General features: G+C 51.3%; 3 protein-coding genes across 7 annotated transcripts in view; 2 read left to right on the forward strand and 1 right to left on the reverse strand.

Moving 5' to 3' along the window:
* Nucleotides 1-7,957: 7,957 nt before the first annotated feature.
* LOC122364862 (40S ribosomal protein S7-like) lies at nt 7,958-15,510 on the reverse strand. 3 transcript variants are annotated; one of them, XM_043335643.1, is made up of 5 exons: nt 15,326-15,510; nt 14,558-14,725; nt 11,459-11,640; nt 11,056-11,206; nt 7,958-8,071 (listed from the first exon to the last, which is right to left on the reverse strand). In XM_043335643.1, the coding sequence occupies exons 2-5, from the start codon at nt 14,723-14,725 to the stop codon at nt 7,994-7,996; spliced, it is 579 nt and encodes a 192-aa protein (XP_043191578.1). In that variant the 5' UTR covers nt 15,326-15,510; the 3' UTR covers nt 7,958-7,993. The 3 variants fall into 3 exon arrangements, with proteins under 3 accessions (XP_043191578.1, XP_043191579.1, XP_043191577.1); XM_043335644.1 differs by lacking the exon at nt 15,326-15,510 and adding an exon at nt 15,172-15,318; XM_043335642.1 differs by lacking the exon at nt 15,326-15,510 and adding an exon at nt 15,214-15,313.
* Nucleotides 15,511-15,548: 38 nt separating this feature from the next.
* LOC122364863 (replication protein A 70 kDa DNA-binding subunit-like) lies at nt 15,549-21,155 on the forward strand. Its single transcript, XM_043335645.1, has 3 exons — nt 15,549-15,929; nt 17,845-19,280; nt 20,214-21,155. The coding sequence occupies exons 1-3, from the start codon at nt 15,830-15,832 to the stop codon at nt 20,496-20,498; spliced, it is 1,821 nt and encodes a 606-aa protein (XP_043191580.1). The 5' UTR covers nt 15,549-15,829; the 3' UTR covers nt 20,499-21,155.
* Nucleotides 21,156-22,518: 1,363 nt separating this feature from the next.
* Nucleotides 22,519-23,032, forward strand: part of LOC122364871 (CD109 antigen-like) — a 38,283-nt gene continuing 37,769 nt past the window's right edge. For all 3 annotated transcript variants that reach the window (XM_043335657.1, XM_043335656.1, XM_043335655.1), the window contains exon 1: nt 22,519-22,704. The gene's annotated coding sequence lies outside the window, so the exon portion shown is untranslated. The remainder of the gene's footprint in view (nt 22,705-23,032) is intronic.

Here is a 23,032-nt window from a genome sequence, read left to right on the forward strand (position 1 = left end):
AGGTGGTGCGGTAAAAACGGCTGTCGGCGACCCCCACCGGGGAGGGGGGGAGGGGGCGCGGCGGCACAGCGGTCGATGTGACCATTCATAGCGTCAGGCAATGGGCACCGCCGAAGACACAGCGGTTACAAGGAAACGGGTGAGAGACACGCTTCAGAAAAGAGGACGTGACGACCCACTAATTACCTACATTTTCTGTTGCATCTATGGACCGTATAACTATAAAGGGTAGCGGGCCACGTCCTGCCCGGTTGAGAGGTCGGGAGTGAGGCACCCGCTGGTTTCTGCAGTGGTAGCGATGGCAGCCCCGCTGGCCGCTGCACTGAGGCACCGGGGGACGACGACAGCGGTGATAGCGCGGATTGCCACCCATCAGGGCTCACCACGGCAGGCACACCCACCGCTGACCAGACCCGGAGCCAAGCAGCTGGTGGGATGTCTGGGAGAGAGCACGTTTGGACGCAGAGGCAAGTACCATTCCACACTAAGTTTACGAGAGAAGGATAGATTCTCGTTGATTCCGATGATCCCTCAGATTGAAACGATTCCTACTTGTTTCGCAAATAGACCAAACGGCATCATTTTTCATTTGCTTAGAGGACAGATTACGGCCCATTGTGCAGCATCCGTTACTGTTTCATTACATTCATCAGTGGCGCAGCCAGGGGGGGGGGGGGTGAAAGGGGTGAGATCTCACCCCCGTCTCTTATCCTAGGGGCCCACCGTCGATTCGAACTGTAACGTTATGCAGCCTGACAATCTTTTTATCACTAATGTCAAGGTCCGCCATAGGACTGAAAAACAGTCTTCAGGCCTGATAGCCCCCCCCCCCCCTTAGGATATATAGTCCCATTTTATGTTTTAAGGGGTGATCCAAGGCCCGATTGAACTAATCCAAGGCCTAGGAGGGCCCGTTCCATGGCATGAAAGGGCCATTTCAGGCCTAAGAGGGTCCATTTCAGGTATGTGAGGGCCCATTTCAGGCCTGAAGGGGCCCAGTTGAAGCTTGAGAGGGCCCAATTCAGTCCCTAGAGGGCCTGTTTGAGGCTTGAGAGGGGCCATTTCAGGCCTGAGAGGGCCCATTTCAGGCCTGAAGGGGTCCATTTCAGGCCCTAGATGGCATGCTTGAGGCCTGATAGGGCCCATTTCAGGCCTGAGAGGGGCCCATTTCAGGCCTGAGAGGGGCCCATTTCAGGCCTGAGAGGGGCCCATTTTTGGCCTGAGGGGGCCATTTCAAGCTTGAGAGGGCTCATTTCATGCCCTAGAGGGCCTGTTTGAGGCCAGAGAGGGCCCGTTTTAGGCCAGAGAGGGCCCGTTTGAGGCCAGAGAGGGCCCATTTCAGGCATAAGAGGCACCATTTCAGACCTGAGAGGGCCCAGTTACGGTATGAGGGGCCAGGGGGCCCTTTTTCGACATGATAGGGACCATTTACGGGCTGAGGGGGCCCATTTCAGGTCTGAGGGCCCATTTCAGGTCTGAGAGGGCTAATGTCAGGCCTGAGAGGGCCCATTTCAGGCCCTAGAGGACCTATTTGAGGCCTGAGAGGGTCCACTTCAGGCCTGAGAGGGGCCCATTTCAGGCCTGAAAAGACTCATCCCAGGAATGAAAGGATCATCCTATGTGTGGGAGGGTCCGTACTCCGTGCCTGGTCTGGGTCTGAGAGGGCCTATCCCAATCCTGATTGAGCCGATATCATGTTTGATATAGGTCAACTCACCACATGTATATTGATGGCCCAGTTCATGTCTAATGGGCCCATCTCAAGACTCAGATATTTTATGCTTCAGGAAGCCTACCCCAAGCGTGAGGGGGCCCATAGAGGTTTTTGAGCATTAGCGTCGCCACGGGGGGGGGCAAGCGGGGCAGCTTGCCCCCCCCCCCAACCTCGGACCGGGCACCCCCTGAGATCGATACAGATCCGATGAGATTTTGGAGTCGGGGAAAAAAATGGGGGTACCTTTCTGAGAATGTCCGTGAGGTCAGACTCGGTTGGAGCGTGCAGTTTAAACCAGAGTCTGACTCGCAGTCGCCAAAATCTTCAAGACTCCGAGTCCAGACTCGGAAATGTCAATGCTGTGATTCATTCCATGTTCCTAGTTCGTTCTTTATTACATTTTACAGCTGATTTTCATAAGTTTTGGAGTGCTGACACAATTTTCGTTCAAAGCGTGAAACGAAATCTTCGGGGCCTTTCTCAACTCTCGCCAAATGTCTGCGACAGGCTCAATTACCGTGCAAGTGTCGCAGGGCTCATGAGCTTGCTTTAAACAAAGCCTCCTAAGGAGCTCCACTGAGCCCTAAAGAAGCTTTCAGAGGGCCCAAACGGGCCTCTGAAAGTCCCACTGGTGTCCATGTTCTCTGAGGGCCCATACAGGGATCTTTGAGCCTTCGAACATTTCTGAGAACCTTAACTGGCCTCTGATAGTTCAGCCAAACTTTTGAGGCGACAGACTTTGCTAACCCCAAGCCGGCATCTGAGGGGTCGCAGCTCACGTGTCCCTCACATGTGTTGAGGTCCGCAACACATGTTTATTATGTCCCTGCGTAAGGTCCTTAGGGATTCGACACAGACCCCGAGGGTTCACACTGTTATCCGAGGGCTCCAGGCTCACCCTGGGCCTAGTTTCTTAGCGCCCGCCGCCCACACTGGCTTCTGAGGGCCCCACCTTGGGCTCGGAAAGCCCTAAAGCACCACGTACACGTAAATATTTGAGGTGACCCACGCCGATCTCCGGGATCCTAAGCATGCTTCTGAGAGTCAGCACTGACCCTGAGTGGCCTGAAATGGCCTGGAAGTCCCAAACCTATCTCTAAGGGATCCCTTGCCGCTATGCCGTGCGTAACTTTTGGTTCCGTATAACAGTATTTGTTCGCGTTTGCAGCGCTTCCCTTCACACGAAAAACGAGAAACTTTTGTTCACACTCGAGTGAACAAAACACTTCCTCTCACTTGAGCAAAGATGAATTACTTCCGATTCACACTTCCGACATTCACTCTCCGCCGAATGCCCAACTTAGCTACGATCGGTGGCTGGGATAAGTCCTATGCATTTCACGTAAAACCTCTGCATGCATGCGTGAATGGTGGTTTTAGCAGGGTGATCCGATTAAATGGAGCGTTTTTCACCTTTTTCTGGGTAATGATCATGAGCGTCGAGCGTCTACACAGGGGCCCTCTGCAGTGCGTCGGCAATCGCAGCCACTATACATACTCGTATACTATAATTCTACCAGTCGTTTTTGTCATAACATTTAAAAATTTCGAATTTTTCTGTAAAAAAATTACATGTCATAGCTAGAAGAAAACCTTTGTCAACATCGGATTCCTCGCACCATTGCGCGTCGAATGATATGTAAAACGAGTGAGTAAAGACTGGGGAAAGGCAAGTTTTAAGTTTTAACACAAAAGTTGATTTTGCCCCCCCCCCCCAACCGAAAATCTCTGGCGACGCCTATGTTTTTGAGGCTCATGGAGGTCCCGCAGTACGATATGTCAGCCTCTGAGAAAGCCATGCAGGGCCCCACCACACGGTGGGTGTCTGGGGAGGGGTCAGGTCGGGTCACTGAGCAGGAGAACCAAGCGGTGTTAAGATGCCAAGCCGACATCTGAAAATTCCTCTTCTCTTCAGGTCTGTGCCTGCCTCACCGCCCGGCCCCACCCTGACGTCTAGGGGTTTGACGCCTAGGTATTCATCAGGACTTCACACCGGTCCATGATGGCTCCAAACTGACACCCGAGGCTCCTGCACCGGCTTTTGAGGGGCCCACCGACCTCTGATAGCCACCACGCAGGTCTCAAAAGACCATGTCGATTGTTGATATCTAAACCCCCAAGTCTTGGAAGGCCTGTGCTCTATGCAGATTTTTGAGGGCTTTACGTGGGCTTGTAAACATCCCGAACTGGCTCTAGCCTAGCTCGACCGCGCCCCGCAGAGCAGGGCCCCAGGCTTTCCAGTTTTACGCCCCTGAGGGGTGTTTGAATATTCCCTTCTAACCCGACTCCAGGGTCACGTAGCGACAAGTGCGGTGGTAGGCAGCTTTCTAAAGAGCGTCGAAAATCATGGAGAAATTACTTCAGTTATGTTGCAGTTCAGACCAAAGCCCACGTCATCATGTTCATTGAAGGAAAAGTTTCGCCTATTTCGACACTCGAGGACATATAAAGCTATAGCGCGCTGAAAGTGGGTTCGATAGCTCTCTAACGCGTGCAATCAGCCATGGGCGGGGGGGGGGGGGGGCGTATCGGCCAAACCCGATCATATTTTAAGAAGGCTAGAAAGACGAGAAAAGCAACAGATCGCTGTAGGATGCTTCAGAATCGTAGAGGTCATTTTTCGATTAGGTCATCGCTGAGGTCATTAAAGATGAAAATATGATAAAATTATGATAAACACAAAGACAAGATTACGACGAAAAAATTCCTGTTTTTATATTTTCACAAATAACCGTTACCGTATAACTCGTAAACCAAAGAGCTAGAGCTTCGCGGAACAACTCATTCGATAGGCCTTTCAAAACGCTTTCGCTTTTAAGATTTGACCTCAATGCCTCATGTCAAGTTTGGCAACAGAGCAGAGGGCGAAACCATCTAAATAGTCGCATTTTACCAAAATAGTTTTGCTAATTGCTAAGAATTTTTCCAAGAACTTTGGTGAAAAAATTATGAGACATTTACTTTGTCATCATTCTCTCGTTAACATACATCGAATGTTAACACCTATAATTTCCATTAAAAAGTTCAACTTCAAAATGTGACCGCAGATCAAGGTCAAGCCCTTACTTGAGAAGTTCATGATGGTCATCAACTGATCCGAATGAATGATTAACACCTTCAAGACAATTTCATTACTCTACCTCGTCTCCTATATCAAAAGAAATAGTCGAAAAACTGATGTTGAGCTTTTTTAAAAGCTTTTTGACCTAGCCCGACCATTTGAGTGGCCGCTGGCCATGAATTGCACGCTGTCCATCAAATATGGGCAGAATGGTCGTGTTTCTGTAAATATGCTGTTGTTTTTTACGTGCCTCTTCAGATCAAGAGATATTTGTCCTTTCCCCCGATTTGGCTGGTTATTATCAGGACAATGATCTGTCCTTTCGTTGTTGGTAAGGGGCCCCCATTAGGTTGAGGGGGCCCACTTTGCTGGGGGGCCCATCGCGAACGTCTCTCACCCCCGTCGCCAGAGTTCTGGCTGCGCCACTGACATTCATTCAATCGCACTTTCACTTGACAAAGGGCTCCTGTACCGGATTTCATTTAGCCCTTTATCAGCCACCGATGTTTCAGCGTAATAGTTCGATACTCGGTTCTGATCGACAGTGGCGAGGCTGAGCTATAGAACTCCGTCGAGGCAAACAGTCCTTAGCAGAGCCGACGTTCAGCACACGCCAAACTTTGCCACAAAGCTGAAACTCGTACGTAGGCAACTTAAGGCAAGGGAAACTCGTACCGCGCACGTAGGTACAGCGCAAAGCGATCAAAGCAGCAAAACACTCATTGAAGCTAGCAGCGTGAGCGCTTGCTTAGCGTAGCAATCATATGGTGCAAGTGGTAACGCTTGTTGTTTCGCGATACCATCAATTTGATACGGGAACTGCTCAAGTGCTCAAGGAGCTTTTAACTTTGTTCCAGGCCGAGTGAGCGCTTAGTAAATGTCGTCTTCCAAGGGGCTTGCTGGCAGGAATGGTTTTAAGTATCGTATGCTGTTTTTGCGCTGGGCAATTAGCCTGATTGGATTATTATGAAATCGCCCGGAAAAATACCCGCAGCAACGGGCCGTTATTATTCTCCTGCATAAAACATAGACAACGCTGCGATCGCCGATCGCGTCCGTCTTATCAGCGCCAATCGGTTAATATGCACTATGCAGGATCGCCTAATGTGTGCGTGACTGAGCTAAACAGCTAGACCCAAGGTTAAGTTTTTTTCAGAACATTGTGGAAAAATGATTGACGAGGTGTCATTGCAATTGTGAGCCTTCGTTTTGGTAGCACTGAAAAATATCTGGTTTCATTGAATGTTTTCGCATAGCCTCGTTCCCTTTTTGTTTACTTTCATTCCTGTGCAGATTGCAAGGGAAATTGCTTCCCATTGCTAATAGGTGTTGTGTTGCTGGACTAAGGCGACACTGGACAGTAGTAACCGCGAAAGGTAGGTATAGAAAAAGTTACGCGGCCGCCTTTTTCTAGCTCTCCTAAAAATACAAAATGAGCCTCTTCCGCACATTATCATAAACAAACAATAACACCGATAACAGACCACACACATAACCGATAGGTTACCTCGTCCGCCCGATATGAAAACCGCATTACTAGTGGAAGCGGCCTTACCATCGACAATACAGAACATTGGCCAACATGTCGCTGTTGAGTACAGCACCAGGATGTGGCTTCCTAGCCCGGGGCACCGGTATCCACACGGCGTGGTGCGGCGTGGTCCTACTATCAGCGCATCCACCAGCCCCAATCTTGGTCCGGTAACCACTGGGCACCGACCGCCGACCGTCCAGGGCCGAGCCGACGCGACGGGGACAACAAATACCACCTGGGGCTCCGGTAAACCCACAGCCACGCTCAACTCCGGACCCAGATCACACCGTCAGTTGGGGTACGGTACGGTATTCGCGGCGTGGTGTGACTATTGTTCCGACACGGAGCGGCGTATTCCGATCAGTCAGCCGGGAAAACCCGTCCGTGCGACGGCATACGCTCTAAATGCCTTGCTCTACACTCACTCTCTGACACTGCGGGAAAGGGCACGACCTGACACTCACAGCGGAACCTGTCTGAATCAAACGCCTAATTACCATGACAATCAGCCGCTCGAACTGTTTGTCAATGCCGCAGGGCCCGGTGTCAGTGGTGCGGTGTTCGGTGCCAGATATCGGCTGGATCGAGGTGACATCCGATCGAGTTGAGTAGACGCACGGGACGCGAACTTTCCAAAGAGCGGGGAGGAAAAGAGGGCGGAGTCGGGACACGGGGCTGCGAGGTCGGCGTGTGATACGCACAAAACGCGCAGCGCGCACCGGCACAGCCGCCGGAACCGGAGATAGCGCCACTCGTCGGCCATTAATCCTCTTAACGAGTTAGATAATGAAACAATGATACGCTTTAGGGGCGCTGCGGAGTTCTGCGTATGGGCGTCATCATCAGAATGAAAGTCATGCTAACCTCGAAGTGACAAAAAGCGCCCGAAACGAGCGACTGATTCCGCGAAAGACATTTGACCAAAGCGCCACCTAGAGCACAGCTTTCGAAAAAGACCACTAGGCGTTCTGCGGTCAGAAGTTTCAGGAATGGAAAATCAGCTCTTCCAAGATTACTTTACTCATAGCCTCTTCAGCCGCGGCAGCGTTGCATGAAGTGCTGAAAAGTGCGTTTTTGCTATCAGCTAATGTCAGCTGTTTCGAGAGAAATTCTCCCTCTAATCCACTGCGAATCCATGTTGCAGGAAGGGGAAATCGCTCCATTCTCATCTTCACCATGATTAACGGTGTAACGTTCAATTGAAACCCAATGTCATGTGAATTGTTTTGTGTTCGCGCGCTGATAATGCTGCCAATAGAACAATGTTCCTGTGGTTGGAGTGTGCAGCACGACCTCACATCCTCACGTCATGTTACGTGTTTCAAATCCTGCCGGACCGACATCTGCCGTCCTGTCGAGCTCCAGTCACCCTCCCATCCGCCACCTGTCGGCGTACTCTCAGATCCGTTCAGAATCCTCACCAAACCTCCACCCTCAACAACCATAGTCTTCTCCCTCCTGTCCTTGACACGATAACCCCTCCCCAACCATCGGAGCCAATTAACCCTGATAGACCGAGAAAAACGACCATCCTCGGTCCTCGATACTCAGGACCCAGCGGTCGGAAGCAACCCGTGTCAGATTGTGAAAAGCGACCAAGCTGTCCTCTCCAACTCCGTCGAACCCAGCCCGAGAGAAACACTGCCAGTACCGCATCGCCGGTGTATTGGTGAGTCGTCACACGTTACAGGTATGGCTCGGGGAACTCGAAAGTGACGTCCTTGCCGGTCAGCTTTTTGTAAACGGCGCCGAATGTGTCGGTCTGCGAACACACGAACAGAGAGACGGCGTCAGAGGAATGCCCGAGACTAGAGAGAGCGGAAACTAGGGACGACAGCTAACAAAATATATCGGCGATTGATGAAGGATAACGGAGTCTCGACGGACATCGAGCGATTCGAGAAAGAGTGGAGAAAGGAAACCGCTGGTAAGCCGACACAGCAACACATCTAGGAAAATGAAAGTCAACCCCAGAAGCCAAGTGCATAGTGACGGTCGATGGGCAAGGTGTAAGGCCTTCCATTGGGTGAAAAATAAACCAGCCTGGAATAAGACCCTAAAACGCCACAGCGGACGGAAAAAGGACGCGGAAACGTTCCGGTAACACACGGCTCAAATGACGCGGAGATTCCGAGGGCTGAGTATCATAAATACGTCAGAGATTTCAAAAGAAGAGTTGACTTAATCCCTTGCTGAGGGTTCCAACCCACAAGGTCTTACCCCCCGTTAACCCGCGCCCGGCTGGGGGTCCTGGATTTCCACGCCCTGCTGGGGGGGGGGGGGTGTTTGAACACCCCCCCCCCTTGTAACTCGGCTCCTGGGCCACGTAGCGATACGCGGAAGGCGGCGTTCGAAAGAGCGTCAAAAATAATGACGAAATCACTTCGGTCAATTTTTTGGTCAGGTCAAAGGTCAGGTCACCAGAGGTCATTGAAGGCAAAATTTCGCCGATTTCCAGGTCGAATGTCGAAAATTTCCAAGAAGCCAACGCATAACTCGGGAACCAATAGAGCTACAGCGCCGCGGAAAAGCGCATTCGATAGCCCTATTAACGCCCTTTCTGAATAATTCTCTCAGATTTGACCTAACGTCAACGGTTTTGCCTGCAGGGGGCAAAAACTGCAAAAATAGCCGATTTTTTCGAAAACAGTTTTTCTGCAATAACTTTTGACCCAAGCCTTGTACGAGCTTACTTTTACCGGCATCGTGTTCCTCTCGTCAAGACGCATCGAATGAACTATAACTTGACCTTGAAAGGTCAACTTGAAAATTTGACCTCAGGTCAAGGTCATGACCTGACCGGAAAGGGTCATGTTGCATATCAGTCGATCCGTATCGTCGAGCTGAACACATGTAAGGCGTTTTCATTGCTCTAGCATGCTTCTATCAAAAGTTATTTGCGAAAAACTGTTAGATACCATTCGTGACCTAAGATGACCTCAGGGCATAAACAAGGGTCACGGACACCATTTTCATGTTCAGTGTGTCTAAACCACTGGTAATTCGGTGTTTGGGAGTGTTTATAATGTCTTGCATCCAAAAGAGGCGCATTTCAATTTTCTCCCATTGACTTATAATGGCGAGGTCGCAAAATTGACCTGACCTTAGGTCATCGATATCAAAATTCTGAGATATACATTTTGTACATGCTATTGCCCTTAGCAATCGCTGAAAGTTTCAAAGCGATCGGTCACTCGGTGTAGCTATGGCAGACATTGAAAGTTTTTATGAGGTGAGGTCACTTCAAGTGACCTGGTGACCTGACCTTGAATGACCTTGGTCTGAAATTTTCACAACATGTGTAGAATTGATGTATGATAAGGTGTACCAAAAACGGCGGCGCTCCGCGCCGCCGTTTTTGAGATATTCGCGAAAAACCACAAGGGGGGGTGTTCAAACACCCCCCCAGCAGGGCGCGGGTTAAGCAACTAAAACATATGCCACCTCGGTATGTTATGCTCGGTAGAATATAACTAGGGTTACCCGCGTGCTCCGCAACGCGAAGAAGGGTTATTTTTACCCTTGGGTATTGGTTTGGTCTGTGTCGATTTGGTTGGTATCCATTTCGTTTGATTGCTTTTTGACGGCCGAGCAAATTGTAATGAAACAAAAAAGATACATCGCATCGAGGCGCCCGTGTCGTATTATCATGCGTTCTACTTAAGAATGATTCGAAAACTGGCGTGAAGTCTTTTGAGGGCCATCGATGAATTTCGCTAAAAATGACAATGTTATGGTTTGAAACATTTACATTTTTAAGAATACTGTTGCTCATCATGCAAAAATGAAGACTGAACCTTGGACAGAATTGAATGCTCTTTCCAACGGTGCCATTTTTAATTGCCAGAGATATCAGATCATCCAGCAAAACCCGTGTAATTAATAAAGTTGTACATCATCGACAAACACCATTTTCTCCAGCGATTTGTACCACCTTGGCGTCGATTAATTCGCTATTCACAATTTCCACATGAGAGGCGGTACATTTGTATTGCTAATAGGCGTTGTTCCAACTCGCTCCGTCTAACGGTCACCTGAAAATAATATAAATTCCCAAATCCATCCAAAAAGTCAATTTTCCTAATAAAAGTGTCCTCCCCGGTGCACGTGGCGCGTGTTATCCTCTGCATCGCACACCATTCGATAGCCCGTTCGATTCTCTACACGATGCTGTTTTCCCCGTGCCGGTCGGATCCCTGGTCACCAAGATATTGCACCGGGACCGGAGCCGTGTCGGTCAAAATTAGCCGTTTTCGCCCGATTTCGCACGCCGATTTATACATGTAAAGTCTATGACGCGAATTTGCACTTTTTGGGCACGCACCACGCGCTCCCTATCAATCCGATGGAGCCCAGACCCCTCAAAGGCACGTCGCGCATCCTTGATCTATGAGTTGTGCAAATTTCACCGCGCTAGGTGCAACGGTCTGGCCTGTAGTCCACGCAAAGCAGCACCAAGTCGGGACCTCGGTAACGGACAGACGCACCCTCCTCAAATAGTAATATAGATGTTAGAGATTTCACAAGAAGTCTCCGAGCCAAACCAACCAATGTCGACTTCTCTTCGCTATTGACAACGACCAACGTAGAACGCGCTCAGAATAGAAGCATTCCCCACTTCATTGCTACCACTGAAACCATTCTCCCAAGCACACCTACCCAGGGCCAGATCACCTCCCTCCCACCCAACACACAGTACGGCTACCGAGTGCCGAGCTCCGTCGGCCGGGCCGTCCGTGGACCCACCTTGTGTTCGATGTTGGTCTGCTGCGCCTTGTCCAGGTGCACCTTGATCAGCCGCGAGCCGTCCAGCTTTATCCGGATGCGCTTGCCGACGATCTCGGCGGGGTAGACGAGGTCCTCGAGGATCATCTCGTGGACGTGCGTCAGCGTCCGGCTGCGGGCGAGGGGGGGGGGGGGTCGGAGGTCAGCGCACCGTCGCACACTCGGGGGAAGGGGAAAGTGATCATAATATCGTGCTGGTGAACTACTTCGAACTTCTGTTACACCCTTTTAAACTGCAACTAAGAAAACCACAATGTCGGTCCGTACAATCCGCTAAAATAAAGAATAAGTCTAGCGTTGTGTGCAGATGATGCTCTTCCCGTGTGCCCCAGACCCCAAACGGCTACCACTCGGCCTCCCGCACCTCATGGGCCGCTTCTGCTTGCTCTTGTTGTTCATCTTGCGGGTGGGCTTGGGCAGGATGCGGCGCTGAGCGATGAACACCACCTGACGGCCGCTGAACTTTTTCTCCAGCTCGCGCACCAGGCGGGTCTGGATCTTCTGGTAGGCGCGCATCTGGGGCACCGGTACGAACACTACGATCGCCTGCGGGGAGAGGTCATACAGTCAGCGGGGGAGGTCATACAGTCATACACAGGGTGGACTGTGGTGACAGGAAAAAATAAAAAAAAAATGATGACATTGCTGTTCCATCAAGAATGTGAATGTCTCGCCCGACGCAGCAAAGTTGCAAGGAGCCAGAGAACTAAAAAAATCGATTAAAGTCCGAGCAATAAATTATGAAGCAACTCTGCTTTGTAAATAAAAAAGATAAAAATTCCAACTTAACAATAGATGCGAAATTAATCAACGTCACGTATCACAGCTCATGGATAGGTCACTGGTCAATTTCCTCAAATCTGTTTAATGACTTTAATAATATGGCCCCAGGTCACATAACGCTCGCAGCACTCCTTCAGTTTCAGGATGACATTGTTGTCTGGCCGGAAGCCAGCCACCATTTTTAATATAGTGTGGTGTGGTGTGAATTTTCAATTCGGTGGTGAGGGCAAAACCAGGGCAACGTGCTAAAAAAATGGCGCTGGAACAGCACAATCCACGATAATTACGGAGCGAGCGTAGTCTTTCCTTAGATTAACAGAATCTAAATTTCTGATTTAAGAAATTTCTGAGTATGAGCGGCCGGCCGGCCGTGCGGACGCTTTTGCGAGGCTCATATCTCAGCAACCACTTGACCGATTTACACGCGGTAATTTTTGTAGGGTAGCTTCATTCCTTCTACCAAGTATTGGACTATTCCCGATACATGTGGGTGACCCCTTAGGCACGTGCCACGTGCAAAACGAAGAGGTGTCAGTTTCGTAATTGTTGCAATATCTCGGTAACTACTTGGCCGATTGCGCTGAAAGTTGGCATGTAGGTAGGCACCCACTAGGCACTGCATATCCACGTGCCAGAGTTGGGGTGCTGCTGCACGTGCGCACGTTCAGGGGTCGTTTCCAGATCTCGAGAACGGCTGGACCGATGGCGCTCAAATTTGGTACACGGCTAGGGACCAGCTAGTAGGGTGTCGTGCACAAGTCAGTTGGGACCCATTTTGCACGTGCGCACGTGCAGGGTGCCGCTTCCAGATCTCGAGAACGGCTGGGCCGATTGTGCTCAAATTTGGCACATCGCAAGAGACCGGTTAGTAGGGTGCCGTGCACAAGTCAGTTCGAGGTACCCCCTCGAAATTTCGCACGTGCAAGGCTCACCCTCTCGCTCGCTCAGTTAGTCGCCCCAAAAGGCGTTATACTGGTAATAACTAATTACGGAGCGAGCGAAGCGAGCGTAGTCTTTCCTTAGATTAACGGAAATTTCTGAGTATGAGCGGCCGGCCGGCCGGCCGTGCGGACGCTTTTGCGAGGCTTATATCTCAGCAACCACTTGACCGATTTACACGCGGTAATTTTTGTAGGGTAGCTTCATTCCTTCTACCAAGTATTGGACTATTCCCGATGCATGTGGGTGACCCCTTATGCACGTGCCACGTGCGAAACGAAGAGGTGTCCGTTTTGTAATTGTTGCAATATCTCGGTAACTACTTGGCCGATTGCGCTGAAAGTTGGCATGTAGGTAGGCACCCACTAGGCACTGCATATCCATGTGCCAGAGTTGGGGTGCTGCAGCACGTGCGCACGTTCAGGGGTCGTTTCCAGATCTCGAGAACGGCTGGACCGATGGCGCTCAAATTTGGTACACGGTTAGGGACCAGTTAGTAGGGTGCCGTGCACAACTCAGTTGGGACCCATTTTGCACGTGCGCACGTGCAGGGTGCCGCTTCCAGATCTCGAGAACGGCTGGGCCGATTGTGCTCAAATTTGGCATATTGCTAGAGACCGGTTAGTAGGGTGCCGTGCTCAATTCAGTTGGAGGTACCCCCTCGAAATTTCGTACGTGCAAGGCCCACCCTCTCGCTCGCTCCGTTAGTCGCCCCAAAAGGCGTTATACTGGTAATTAACTAATGACTGTTACCTACTTAAGGTAAAAACTTAGGGTAAAGCTGGTGAATAGACTGTCTCACCTTTTGTTCTCAGATCGCCTCAGGAACCTCAATTTACCTACTCAGGAATTCGGACGGAAGCGGTCGGATATCATCGAGACTTTCAAAATTTTGAAAAGCCTCGACAAGATGGACTACCAAAGAGAATGCCCGTGTTGTCAAAACAGCATGTTCAAGAACTCTCTCAGCCGTGTCAACCGAGGTCACGATCAAAAGCTTCAAGTTCAGCGTAAGTTAGGACCTAGAAAAGCAATCCTTGCGGTATGAGTACCTCAGACATGGAACAAGCTGTCAAACCACACCATCGATGCTCTAAATGCTGACGTCTCAAAGTACAGATTGGGGGAGGAATGGAAGGACCACTCTGAAAAGTTCAACTACAAGTTCTCATACTAATGATCATCATTGGCCATGAGTTTATGTCCCTACTGCGCATGGCAGCCAACTCGTCTTCATTAGACGAGGAGGCATCTCTTGAGTAAAGGGCCTGATTACTTGAGAGGGTACTATTGACCTTTACTTAAGGTAAATACTAAAGGTAAATACTTGAGGTAAATAATAACACAATGGGGACTCAGCACTAGCAGGGACTGCAAGAAAGCTGAACTCCGCTGATACTGTCAGTGGACGGCACCAGTGCAATTTCCTGCCAAATTAAATTTCCTGCCAAATTAAAGTGTGAACTTGAAATTCTAATTGTTCTCCTGTTGTGATGTGGCCTTATCCGGATTTCTTGCTTGGTCAGGGCAAATTTCTCCTCACAACTTGAACTGGTGAAAGCAATCAAGTCTCTTGGATCTCCATCAATGATCAATTAATTAAATTTTCATTCATGTCAAAGAAAAGTATGCAATTATCAAGCCCAGCCAAAACACAGCAGCCAACCCTAAAAATACATACATGCATTAACATCACAAGCCTTCCACATATAGAGGGGCAAAAATTTCAGTACTGGCCCACCTTCTTGTCTCCGGCATCGACCTCCTTGGCGGCAGTGATGTGGAGCTCCTTGAGCTGCTGCTTCAGGTCAGTGTTGGCCTCCAGCTCCAGCAAAGCCTGGCCAATCGAGTTCTCAAAGTCTGTCGGCTTGTCGCCGGCCTTCTTGACAATCTTTGTTGCCAGTGCCATCTGTGAACACCAAACGAGATTAGCACATTAGCATGTGGCCAGAAAAAGCAGTTTTTTTGCTTTGATTCATATAGCATTCCTCATAAGGTAGTGAAACAGATGAAAAATATGTAAACACCTGGTAATACTCGAGGCAAATGCAGTCCCACAAACGGCAAGAAACATATAATGTGCAGAAATTGTTACCATTGGCATGTCAAGGCTGAAAGAAGGCAAAACAAAACATAACAATGAAAGCCTTATCTAACTAACTACTTAACTACTTATCTAACTAACTACCACAAGTCAACCATGAATAATAGGTATCAGAACCAAAACTGCAACAGGCCTATCAAACACACAAACTCTAATGCTCTAGCACAGATGGTCCTCCTAATTAGCACGTCGAAGGAAAACAAACCGATGACTACAATTGACAAAACCGCAAATCGACAGAACACACGGACCATTCGTTCATGAGGTAGGTACTCAGGAAGTTTGCGATATACCGAAGAGTTGCAGGAATTAAAAAGCTGGAGTTATTGCTAATGGGAAACGACATATAACAATGTTAAATGAGTTATTGCTCTTCATTATAATGAAAATACATAATCGACGCACCTTGCCCGGCTAAAGCGGAACCACGAAAGACAGGCTGACAGCGCTGCTGTAAACATTTCGAAAAATATTTTTTTTTTGCATGAACGATTTTTATTTTGTCATTCAAATATTTTATGAATATTCTTTCCCCTTTAATTTGCCTCCGATTAACCTCAAGTTAATTTAGGATGAAAATTTTCCTCAAATATTCTGAAACAGCTCGCGCCAAATAAAAAGGCATGTTGCTTTGAGATTGCGCGAGCAGCACCAGCAGATTTAGGCCAATGGAATTGCAGTGTTTCGGCTCTTTGAAACAACATAACCAATGAAAGAAGGTCAATTCACACACTTCTATCGAACTGAACACTGCAAGAAAAGTACTTCTTCGCGCCAGAACTTGTTTTGTTTTGACACGGCGCTGAAACGCTGGGGTGTAATTTCTGTCAAATTTCGTAATTTTATGAGTTGTTGTGTCAGTTTTGTATCCTTATTTCTTTCATCGGAATCCTCCCGTATTGATCTATCATGGATCATCAACTAACAACAGGTGCTATTGTGAAAATGCTCAATGGAGAAAAGGTTGATAATGCAGTTCTCCAAGTCATATCTCACAAAAGGGTCGTAGGTAAGTCGTTTTCAGCTGTTTTCTTTTGTGATTTAGCACTGGACTTAAGCCATATACCATACCAATGATATATTATAAGTCTTGACAAACAGTGTTTGCAGCTAACCTCGTTTAAATGTTGTGCAACTGGTGCTGTGTTGGTCTCAGTCTGGTTGTGACTATCAGAGGAAATGACCGGAGCCCAGAGGGCTGTTCGGGCCCATGCATAGATCTGTGCTGTGTGCGTCATACTTGGGTGATGACATCAGCTGCCTGGCTCCACCCACTCATTGTACGGTGGGGCCGACCACGTTTGGCATTTCTGCAGTGCAGGAAATCTGTGGTGCAGGTGGAATGGTGGTTTTCGTTTTAAAAAAAAAACCTTGCCGGCACAGGCCATTTTGCGTAGTTACCCCCTCGTATTTGGACCCTGATCGAGCCAGAGCTTAAATGCTCAAATGGTTGTTAAATTTGAATTCAGCTTCAAAAAGTAGCTTAGTAAAATGTAAAACTCGGAACAGTGAACTGAGGTCACCAAAGGTCAATGACCTGACCTGACGTTCAGGTGATCTTGACATCCACCCTTATGCATGGGAGCAACATCAAATCACATGTTTGAACGTTTGAAACCACGAAAAGCATGCAAACGCGCGGCAAATGCGAGCCGACATACCTACGCCGAAACGCAAACATGGTTTCAGAAAGTAGGGCCCTGTTTCACCGGTGATAGCAGCACGCTGCTTTTACACGTGTCAAATTGGGTTTCCATGGAGACATCAACAGGCCCATTGCTCCAACACTACCACACGTGTGACGTCAGCTCGCGCAATTTGATAGCAGCGTGGTAGCAGCGTCCCGTGAAACACCGCCTAGGTCACAGGTCAAAGGGACTTTGGGTCGGGTCATGAAATTTTCAGGGTAGGTGTAAAATTGATCAATGCAAGGGTACTGAACGTTTCGTCGCGATCGGCCGCTTTTTACGCGAGTTATTCGCGAAAAACCGGGGGGGGATTATTACGCGAGGGGAGGGAGAGGACCGCTGGGGTCGGTCCCCTCCCTCCCCCGGCAGTGCCGCCGGCGGTGCACCGTCCGTGCCGCGCCGCCGGCCACGTTGCGACACGTTGCGGTCTCGCTTGGGGAGCGGACCGGGACCGGGGTCCGGGACCACGCTGCCGGGACCGCCCCGGGGCAGACTGCGGTCCGCGACCGTTCACCACGCCTGCACTGGCGGTTTGAGAGCCACCGGCGCCGGTCACAGTGCACACGGCGCCGGTTTGAGGACCCCCGGGACGATGACTGGGGTCTGGTGGGCGGGGCGGGGCGGGTCGTTTGGGCTCCATTTGGGATCGGCCGCTTTTTACGCGAGTTATTCGCGAAAAACCTTAGGGGGGCCGTTGCATCACCCCCCCCCCCCACCTGTGCCGGCGAGGGTTAAATGCAGTTGTCTGTTGTCAAAAGCAATGTTCCACTGAAAAGAGTGATAATTGTATGAAAAACACTATACAACCTTCATACAATAAGAAGGGCAAAAAAGGGCAGCACTTTTAACCTGCGCCCTGCTGGGGGAGGGCTATTCCCCCCCCCCCCTCCAGACTGTTCGATAAATCTCCAGAACCGCTGCGCTGATCGTCAGCAAACTTTCAGAACCCTCCCGGGCATCAATTTTACATATTATTACCAAACATTTTTCCAAAAGCTATAAGTTGGCCGCAAATGACGTCAGAGTGACGTCATGTTCTGCCGTTTTCGACCAAAAAAAAGGTTTCGCGAGAATAGCTGTCACCTTTTTCAAACATGCACCTACTTTGACCGTGTGACCCCGCCTCTTGTGACCCCACCTGCCATGACCCCGCCTCGTGTGACCCGCCTGCCATGACCCCGCCTCGTGTGACCCCGCCTGCCATGACCCCGCCTCGTGTGACCCCGCCTGCTGCAGGTGACACGGAGCGGTACCGGCTGCTCATCTCGGACGGACAGCACATGAACAGCTTCGCCATGCTGGGCACCCAGCTGGTCTACATGATTCACGAGAACCAGCTGGCGCCCAACACCGTGTTCAGACTCAACCGCTACGTCTCCAACACCGTCAACGGCACCAAGAAGATCATCATCCTGCTGGACATCACGGTCCTAGTCCCCGGCGCGCAGACCGGCAAGATCGGCAACCCGCAGGCCTACGCGGCGGGCAGCACTCCGGCCCCGGCCGCTGCGGCCCCCGCCCCGGCGGCTCCGGCTCCCGCGCCGGCCTTCAAAAACTCGACCAGCAACGGAGCGATGGCGGCGCGCCCGGTCGCCGCGCCGCCGGCCGCCACTGGCCAGCTGTCCGCGCAGAACGTGATGCCCATCGCGCACCTGACGCCCTACGCCAACAAGTGGACCATCAAGGCGCGCGTCACCAGCAAGAGCGACATCCGCACGTGGAGTAACGCTCGCGGCGAGGGGAAGCTGTTCTCGTTCGAGCTGCTCGACGAGAGCGGAGAGATTCGCTGCACGGCGTTCAAGGAACAGTGCGACAAGTTCTACGACTTCCTAGAGCCGAACAAGGTCTACTACCTGAGTCAGGCCTTCCTGAAGCCGGCCAACAAGCAGTTCTGCGGCACGATCCAGCACGACTTTGAGCTGACGCTCAACCACAACTCGATTATCGAGCCGTGCATGGACGACTCCTCCATCCCGGGGATGCAGTTCAACTTTGTGCCCATCTCTGACCTGCAGACCATGGAGAAGACCGGCCTGGTGGATGTGATCGGCGTCTGCAAGGAGGCCGGCGACCTGGACCGCATCATGTCCCGCAAGCTCAGCAAGGAGCTCACCAAGCGGGACCTGAAGCTGGTCGACCAGAGCAACACGGAGGTCACACTGACGCTGTGGGGCTCGCAGGCCGAGAGCTTCGACGCCGCCGGCAACCCGGTGGTGGCCATCAAGGGCGCGCGCCTCTCCGACTTCAACGGCTGCAGCCTCAGCTCGGGCGGCAACAGCAAGCTGCAGCTGAACCCCGACATCGACCAGACCTACAAACTCAAGGGCTGGTACGAGAACGAGGGCGTCAACATGGAGTCCAAATCCATCTCGACGCGAGCCGCCCGGCCGGACAACTTCAAGACGTTCGCCCAGGCCAAACACGAGAACATCGGCGGTACTGGCGAGCCGGGGTACTACAGCGTGTGTGCCACCATCCTGCAGTTGCGCAGCGAGAACTGCCTCTACCAGTCGTGTCCTAACGGCGACTGCAAGAAGAAGGTGATCGACCAGCAGAACGGCACGTTCCGCTGCGAGAAGTGTAACGAGCAGTTCTCGGAGTTCCGGTGGCGGGCGCTGATGCAGATGAACGTGGCCGATATGACTGACAACCAGTGGGTCACTGCCTTCCAGGTGAGACGATCGGCGCTTATTACCCCCCTCCCCCCCCCCCCCACATACACACACATACACACACACAGACACACAGACACACAGACACACAACCAGTGGGTCACTGCCTTCCAGGTGAGACGATCGGCGCTTATTACCCCCCTCCCCCCACATACATACACACAGACACACAACCAGTGGGTCACTGCCTTCCAGGTGAGACGATCGGCGCTTATTACCCCCCTCCCCCCCCCCACACACACACATACACACACAGACACACAGACACACAACCAGTGGGTCACTGCCTTCCAGGTGAGACGATCGGCGCTTATATCCCCCCCCCCCCTCCCACACACACACACACGCCACAGACACAGCCAGTCGGTCCACCATAGGCTCACATCACACGCCTTCATCACAAATACGCTATTGATTGGGCACTGCCTTCCAGTAGGCACATAATGAGCCTACTGTTGAGACACCTTCAAACCCAAACAGTTCACCTTCTATGTGAGACCGACATCTACGATTTATCCTCTGAGGGATGCACACTGCACAGATCATTGCTGCAATGTGGAATGTTCATTTTGACCGCTGGTAATGCGTTTTGTCAATAGTGAAGCGACACTACACCTTCTTGTACCTTCTTGCTGTTAGCTCGCTCAAAGCTCGCAGGCTCTTTGTAGCATTTTTAGTTGCGTTCAGAGTATCGCTCCAGCATTGGCGACTATTATCGATGCAGCCACAATCATTTGCAGATATTTTGTCGTTCTAAACAGAATGAAATATAAAAAGACATTCCTGCCAGTCATATACCTAGCTGAGTCGGACCAGCCTTTAATTCGTATGCCTGTTGTGGTCACTGTATTGTTGCTAGTCGTCCCCCAGCCCCCCCCCCCATGCCCTGAGAAGGCGGCAGAATATGTGTTGATCCCCCTTTCCCTTTCTCAGGAGACCGCCGAGGCGGTGCTCGGAATCTCTGCCGACGAGCTCGGCAGGATGCGCGACTCAGATCCGGAGCGATTCCAGGCCGTCTTCAACCGGGCCACCTTCAAACAGTTCAACATGAAGCTGCGGGCCAAGATGGAGTCCTACAACGACGAGTCGCGCATGCGCGTTGTGGTGTCGGCGGCGGCGCCCGTGTCGGCTGACCTGGAGGCTCACAAGCGCCGGCTCAGAGAGGAGATCATCGCCATGGGCGGCCAGCCCAACGAAGAGAAGATGGTGGTCGACTAGGCGGAGGATCTGGCTAGGATGGGAGGGACGGGTGAAGAAGTGATGGGGCACAAAGGACGCTGGTGGGTTATTTGAGAAGAGATTTCAGACATGCAATGCACGTTTGATAATCTTGCATTGAGGTGATCGTATCGTGTTGGCTTACCGGACCAAGATATGCCGGTGTTATCTGAGGACTTAACCCGTGCTGACTGGGGAGCGATTGGCTATCGTATCACTCGAGCGGGCGGTCCGAAGCACGCCGACGCCTGCGCCGGCCTGAAGTGACCTTGAGTGTCGTGAATGACTGCCAAGACGACCTGACGATGTGCTCGGATGGCCGAGTGTGGTGACTGTTTTCACTGACGTTGCGCAGTGCGTGCCGGCCAGGATTGGGACTCTCGAGTCCAGATAGGCCGCGGGCAGCGGCGAGACGTGCAGTTGCATGGCTGAACCAAAACTTCGTTACTTGGCGAGATGCACGTTTTTCTCGTTAAATGTCCAAGAGATCCTTGGTCCCATCTCGTTTTCTGATGTCTGGCAGCCAAGCACTCTTAGCATTCAGTTGCTTCCAATATTCCACCAATAAGGCACCTTGGAGCTCTTTGCTGATTGCAAGTCACCTCTGTTTTTGTATTGTAGTGCTATGTTATTTTATAATATATAATAAAAACTCAATTTTTGTTTGCAGAATCAAAGATGAGAATGGGGCGATTTGTTTCGATGTTTATACCAGCCCTAGCTATATGACATTGTGCATTGGTGCGATTTCTACATGTTTTTTTACATGTATCCAAATTTATTTATTTGTTGGGCTAGGCCCTTTCGGTCTTTTTTTTTTTAATATTTTTGGTGCCCGACCCGGGCTTTTGTCGTTAGTAGCACACATTCATACTGGGTTAGTACACTATATACACGGCAGTGGTACGAATCGTTTTCGGCACCCGCTACGCGGGACAGCCTTGACCGCACGCTTCCTGTCACGCACCCCAGGTGGCACCGAACTGGTGCGCACGCTGGGGCTATCCCGATTTCTCGGGCCCGGCAGGTCAGAGGGCTGCTCCGGGACATGAAGCGAGGCCGTGCCCTCGGGACATGTCACCGGACCGAAGGATCTGTTTAAAGGCGGATCAGGCCCGTGTACGTATATACCTGCGGTCGGGGGCGCTGGCTGGCACAGCGGTAATCCCGACGAACGAGCGAACACTCCCCAGTTACTGCCATCTCCTGGGTAGGAGCCGGCCGAGGAAAACGCTGCCAGAGGTCAGCTTTGATCCAAGGACCTCCCACACCAAACGTGAACGCACTTGCCAACTGCGCCACAAGGGTGGTGGGCGCTTTCGGTCTGACGAGACCCTTTCAGGGCCGGAAGGATGCTAGGAATTAGGGGGAGACATTGGTCTGGGCAGACACCCTAGAGAGAAGCCAGGGCTGAGCCCGTCCAAAAGGACAGGCCGATCAGCCCCTAAGCACTCTCTGCACCCGGCTACGGGGTGCGCTCCCTCTGGAGCAGCGGTGCCGCTCCAAGCAGCCCGCATGAGATAAAGTTGCCTGTCCAGCCCGGAGTGGGGGTTGCGGCGTGGAGGAGAAGGATTTCTGTGTGCTGAGGATGGAAGCGATGGAACGGAGGATGTATCCAAATGTGTGACAGGGAGGTGTATTCCATGATTCAACGTCTGTCCTTTCCGAGCAAGCCTTTGGTTCAACCTGTTTTTCAAAGAAAAAGGGTAGCAGCCGCTCGGTATTGCCATGGTCGATTGCCAAACACCCTCGAACACATGCACACTGTTTCTCGATAGTTCGTGCTCAGATGATCGCGAGTGGCTCGTTCCCCAGATTGAGCGACCATGTGATCGCGCTGAGGGACGGATTGGCCGCGGATTGGTTTCTTATAGGTATCTTGGATTGGCCGCTCTGGTTTTGCTTGGTTTTGCAATCTGCAGCCTGGCGGCGAAATTGTAACTCAAAGTTTGTACTTCCCCGCTAGATGGCAGACGCTGTCCTGGCGGCCTCTCACCGTTATGTGACGTCACGCCGGCCCGTTCCGAGGGCGCTCGCGCCGCGGCGCGTTCCAGTTTCGGCGCCGAGGAGCTGGGAGTGTGAGAGCGGGCGTAGGAATCTCGACAGACACTGTGAAGTGACCGGAGCTGTGACTGAAGTATCGACACGTCTCTAATTATTGGCGTCCCTCGTCTGCTGATTGCTGAACGGCCGACAAACAAAAAAGGTGAGTTCTGGTGCAATGGCTGTCCTGTTGAAATCTCACAGGTGGCTGACGTTTGCTCACCTTGCTCACCACACATGCTTCTCATTTCTCACACCTCTCTGTGTTACGCTAACCAAACCAAAAACACGTCTGTCGTTGGTTTACGCCCATCTCCAAACGTGCCTCGGCGGTTGTTTTCGTGGGGCCCCGTGGTGCGGCGCGTGGAATCGGTGTCGAGCGATGCAGCAGGTGGTGAAAGGCGGCTTCATACTCCTACCGCGACTGGTGGGCGGCCACCGGAGCAGCGCGGCGGGGATACGCCCGGCACGGGACCGCCAGGAGGGGTGGA

This window comes from Amphibalanus amphitrite, unplaced genomic scaffold (assembly GCF_019059575.1).
Source record: "Amphibalanus amphitrite isolate SeventyFive unplaced genomic scaffold, NRLGWU_Aamphi_draft 000704F_arrow, whole genome shotgun sequence".
In the NCBI taxonomy this organism is placed as follows: Eukaryota; Metazoa; Arthropoda; class Thecostraca; order Balanomorpha; family Balanidae; genus Amphibalanus; species Amphibalanus amphitrite.